Consider the following 5660-nt stretch of genomic DNA (forward strand, 5'->3'; position numbering starts at 1 on the left):
TAAAGCTCATTTGAATTTGAATTTGAGACATGGATAGATATATAGATACAATAGATAGATAGAGAGATAGAAAGGGGGGGAGAGAGAGAAGAAAAGACAATGAGAGAGGCAAGGGGCTGACCCTCATGTTGGGGCAGCTATTGATTGCAGCAAGCGGGCAGGTGGGCGAGTGTGTAGTCGTGGTGATCACACATGATTCATTATCCTGTGCTAATGGAGCACATGCTAACAACCCCCCGCTCACACACACACACATACACACCACACACACATACACACACACACACACACACACACACACACACACACACGAGACACACAGCCGTCCATCATGGGAGGGGTGGACAGGTGCAGGGCAGGCTGTGGGACATTAAGGAAATCAGGACGAAAGCGTCCGCAGGCCTCTAGTGGAGATATATAACAGCACTACGAAGTGTACCACAGGCCTCCAGTGGAGATATATAACAGCACTACGAAGTGTACCACAGGAAAGTAAGATGGGTTGAGGAGAAATTCACATTTCTGTGGAGATGCAATAAAAACCAAAACACAGTTGCCAAAGATGTTTTACAAGACACCGGAAGCAGAAAGGCACAAGAAGCAAATCAATCAGGTATAATGGGGGAGGCGAGAGTTGCTGTCAAAGCCAGAAGCCTAGAGCTTAGTTCTACATACAGACCCCATTTGTCTTGCTCTCAGAGCTCTGCACTTGATTTAAAGTAAAAGAAAAGAATGAAAATATATCTATTGGAGCATTCAAGTGTTTTCAGCGAGTAGAGTCAGTTATGCTGACATTCTTTAACCAGCAACAGAGCCACAAGCTCCTGTACAATACAGGCATCTTTCTGTAGTATCCTTTGCTTGTCCCATAGGGCACTTTATCTGCCTAGTAGATCAAAAAGAGCAGGCGAATCAATCAACCCTTAATCTGCCAACTGAGCTCTGCTACTGACTGCTCTCTTCACCAGCTCTGTGAAACAAACAGAATATGCCGTGCTACATCCTAAGAATTGATCAAACATCATCTTGTTTGCATAAACATTCGCCCCACATGGAGCTGTGGAGTCGGCGGTGATGAGGCCCAGATCTGGTGCAAAGTTGCTACAGCACACACATCTCTCAGAATGGGCCAGCACGCACAGATAACGCACGGACAACAGTTGAACAAATACATGAAGGTTTGAGCCTGAGTGTGTGTGTGTGTGTGTGTGTGTGTGTGTGTGTGTGTGTGTATACGTGTGTGTAGGTGTGTGCGTGTGTGTATACGTGTGTGTGTGTGTGTGTGTGTGTGTGTGTGTGTGTGTGTATACGTGTGTGTGTGTGTGTGTGTGTGTGTGTGTGTGTGTATACGTGTGTGTGTGTGTGTGTGTGTGTGTGTGTGTAATGACTGTGTGTAACCTACATTAGTAGAAGTGCAGATGAACCAGAAGGAGATGTACAATAAAAAGCATAAAGCCTAAAAGCCCCCTTTTGTTTCTCAAGCGGTTGCTGAAGTCCGACAGTCACCTGCTCTGAGAGGTAACTGGGCTGGTGTTTTTCAGGTCAGAGCAGTTTTGCTGAGACGTGCTACCTGTAAATATTCAGGCCAAAGGCCTAGGGATAAACACCGAAGCCTGACCATACAGTACACACACACACACCTGGGGAGCTGCTCAAGCGTTCTATTCTTCTCCGCTGAACCAAAAAAGGCAAGGCCAAGCCCCGGAACACAACCGTCTCTGCAGCACTCTATATTTATATACAATCAATAGAGGAACAGGAGCAACACAGCCCATTTTAGACTCCTTGAAATGCCAGACTGGCAGGAGTGTGTGTGTGTGTGTGTGTGTGTGTGTGTGTGTGTGTGTGTGTGTGTGTGTGTGTGCGTGCGTGCGTGCATGTGTTTGTGTGTGTGTGTGCGGGATGGGCGGCCATGAGAGGCTCGGAGTGTGTGAACCTGTGAGAGCTAGTGCATGTGCCATGTTTTCACCCTGCTGCTGTGAATGTGCGGTGGGATGGTGGGATGGTGGTGGCAACAAGCACATACTCATGCTGCCGTACATAAACACCATATGACCACACTGCTCAGCCAACAAGGAGCCCCAACCACCCCACCACACCTGCCCCAACCACCCCACCACACCTGCCCCTCACCGGCTCCACATCTGCCCCAACCACCCCACCACACCTGCCCCTCACCACCCCACCAAACCTGCCCCAACCACCCCACCACACCTGCCCCTCACCACCCCACCAAACCTGCCCCAACCACCCCACCACACCTGCCCCTTACCACCCCACCACACCTGCCCCAACCACCCCACCAAACCTGCCCCCAACCACCCCACCACACCTGCCCCAACCACCCCACCACACCTGCCCCAACCACCCCAGCACACCTGCCCCCATCACACCTGCCCCTCACCACTCCACCACACCTGCCCCTCACTGGCTCCACACCTGCCCCCACCACACCTGCCCCTCACCACCCCACCACACCTGCTCCTCACTGGCTCCACACCTGCCCCGACCACACCTGCCCCAACCACCCCACCACACCTGCTCCATCCACCCCACTACACCTGCCCCTCACCGGCTCCACACATACAAAAGCTTGACGGAGAAGTAAACTCCACTCAGAAAAAAAGATTTCAAAATTATGAGGAAAATGTGTATTATTATAGCTTATCAATCAATGTTTCTTCATATGAAACTGTGAGACCAGCACTCATTTTAACCCTGAAAACTTCTTAAAATAACCCCTAAATCAGGGAGTCTAAACAGATTTCATGTGACAGAGAGAACAAAGGGCACCTCTAAAACTCTGGGGCTGTTTTCATCTTTGGTTGTTTTGGTCCCTTCACCTCAGTTCTCAGTCAAGAGCTCTCTTGAGAGAGTAACATTGATGCAGTCACTCGTTAATGCACTGGGAGATGGAGATGGCTGTTGTGTTTCAGTAATGCAATTACTCATCGCCTAACCTTTACAAAAATGTCTCCATCGAAAATGTCAGTTTAGTGTGGTCATGTTGTAAACGAGCTTCCGCCACCAGGCAAATCTGCTAGGCACAGTCCATCTTGCTGACTGAACTGATTTACACACAGAGGAAGCAAGAAGTGTTGCTCTTCATGAGATTATCAAAAGGTTTCAGGCCTACTAAATTTCCAAATGACTAGACATCTCCCGAATGTAACTTTTAGCATTCTCTAATACGATTTGATTGATTTTGATTTAATGGGCATTACAGATAAATTTTCCTCTGAAGAGGTTTTAATGGGGCACGATAAACCGAACAGGAGAGATGGGTTCCTGAGTCTGCTTCTGGATACAAGAGCTGCTGACGAACACTGCCCTCTAGAGGCAGAGGCTGGGAAAATAGATTGAAAACGGACCCGCTCTCTCATCACGGAAAGCTCACCTTCCACCCTTAAAATCTCGGTCGACCGGAGATTCTTTTGCATGAGGGGCATTTAAAGCTACGACTTTTGATCATATGTCCGGACAAATTATGGAACAGCAGGGGGTTTGAATCTCACACTATTACCGCTTATCACGAAAAGGGGCAGTTTGGAGGGGAAAGAGCATAATTCGTCTTTTGTAACCTAGTAGCCTACTAATATGTGACCGTCTTCAATTCCACTCATTATCAGTGGCTCTGGATATCCCGGCTACCCAAGCAAGCTTACGCAGAAAAACGGAATATTTCGCACTGAATGTCCAAGCTATTCCAGTTCGAGATTTTACTGTTTTATCATTTAGGCTACATGCCTTTTTGAAGCGTCTACCAAAGCCAACTTCAGTTTTCTGATCCTAAAGATCAATAGAAGGTCTTAAATAAACAACAGTAAATGGAGCAAATTGGTCACTGTGAGTTGTTAGCCGTCGCTTAGTCGGTGGCCTGTCAAAGCTTGTTGCGCTGCCATTTTCGGAGACTACTTTTTAAATGCACACTTTATGTGTTCCTTGGGTAGACCAGGTACGGGGGAAGCAACATCGTTGATGCAATTCTCTTAAAAGCAGAAAAGTGTCGACAAATTCTCTCTCTGTGTGTATGTGTGTGTGTGTGTGTGTGCGCGCGAGAGAGAGAGAGTGACACACACCTGTGAGACATTCACCCTTGAAGCCTTTCACACTTATTGCTTAGCAACCGTGCTTGACTCATTTCGGTGTGAATAGGCTTTGCTATGAATAAGTTATATCTCATAACGTAATTAAATCTAAGAAACACCTTAGCTTGGGATAAGATCAGGAAAGCAAACAGACAAATTCAGAAACCCAAGAGAAGTGTCCTGTTGTATGCATTCGCATCATTGATGATTATTAATCCACTGTGAATTTAGCATATTTATTTCGCCCTTTCCCTTTGCATATTTTAAAATCAGGAAATTGTCTATCAGTCATATATAATAGGTGTATCTATGCTGGGGTGCGGGTTCAAACGCGGTTTTGCGCCGTGCCGACCGCGCGCCTCGAAAAGAGGAACGTTCACATTTTGGCACTCTGAATCTGGTTTGAATAGAAGGTAAGTGTATGTTTTAGAAAAGTAAAAACTTACAACAATTGGTGACAGCGAAACTGTTTGCTACTTCCAGATTGTCAATGTGGGGCGTCAGTCTGAATTCGGGGGTAACATATTGAACCATCCCTATCCGAAAAGCACTGTACTCCTGATCCGCGCCCCTTGGGAAAAGACCCCCTGGAACAAAAAGAAAAAAAAACTTAATCACATATGCATTTAATGACAAATAGCCTCCTCAGTAAATATTAAGACATTTCCTATTTTAAATGATTGTGTGAAGATTGCATAAATGTACATTTGTACTTTCTTTACACGATTTCATAGAGCTTTTTCGTGTGAAATGAGTACCATACATACCTATCTGCACACTCTGGGACCCTCCGGCCGTTAAGCCCCAGAAGAGAGGCAGAAACAAAGAACGAAAACTCATAATCGTGTGCATCTCCACAAAAAGAAAGCACCTGGATACATCCACCGAATCGGTAGAATATTCCTTGTCCGCTCTGAGCCACAGTCAATATTAGATCCGACACATGTTAGAGACGGGCGGTTCAGGGGTGGGGAAGCGCGTTTTCTGCAGGTGGTTACTCGGAGGAAAGCTCCGAGTCCTGGTGCCAGTAGCTGGGTCTAATGCCAATGGATCGTCTTTTCCCCCACCTCCTTCGCCCTCTTCTGAGTTGCAACCTTTGTGAACGCTCGGAAACACTAGACGTCTCCTTACTGCTCGCACCAGATCCCCCCCTAGCCAGCCCCGAGCCAATGATGTGTGGAGCCGAAAAGGCACGAGCGAAGCCGAGCCGCGCCTCAATGAAGTCCACATATAATCGAATGTCGAGGGTTCGCCAGTAGCATTTTCATTAGTCGAGAAATCAGTGCGTTCATTTATTAAAAAGTTATCATTTTTGAGCTCATCACCAGTAGCCTATCACCAGATACAAGTTGTGATAGGAAGTAGATTAGATTTTGAAGTATCAGAACATAACAGTAGGCCTATCAGATATACATTTGTGTTGATTAGGCAATGGTTGTTATTAGCCTATTATTAGTAGTATTAGTAGCAGTAGTAGGCCTAGTAGTAGTAGGTCTAAACATGTTTACAGTTTCTTACAGCAGGAAAAAGGCAATTGCAAAGTTTCAGCTTCAGTGCATGTTTGCCCATAAC

At 46.5% G+C, this 5660-nt stretch overlaps 1 protein-coding gene across 8 annotated transcripts in view; it reads right to left on the reverse strand.

Moving 5' to 3' along the window:
• gria2b (glutamate receptor, ionotropic, AMPA 2b) overlaps positions 1-5265 on the reverse strand; it is a 45513-nt gene extending 40248 nt beyond the window's left edge. For 2 of the 8 annotated variants that reach the window (XR_006022387.1, XM_042061974.1), the window contains exons 1-2: positions 4856-5262; positions 4535-4675 (exon numbers count right to left, since the gene is read on the reverse strand). Coding sequence is in view for 7 of the 8 variants with exons in the window: in XM_042061974.1 (XP_041917908.1) it covers positions 4535-4675; positions 4856-4940 (226 nt within the window). In the remaining variant the exon portion in view is untranslated. Of the gene's footprint in view, positions 1-4534; positions 4676-4855 lie in introns of all 8 variants that reach the window. The other 6 variants (XM_042061975.1, XM_042061976.1, XM_042061980.1 and 3 more) reach the window with 5 other exon arrangements.
• Positions 5266-5660: the final 395 nt, after the last annotated feature.

The sequence above is a fragment of the Alosa sapidissima genome, chromosome 14 (assembly GCF_018492685.1).
Source record: "Alosa sapidissima isolate fAloSap1 chromosome 14, fAloSap1.pri, whole genome shotgun sequence".
In the NCBI taxonomy this organism is placed as follows: Eukaryota; Metazoa; Chordata; class Actinopteri; order Clupeiformes; family Clupeidae; genus Alosa; species Alosa sapidissima.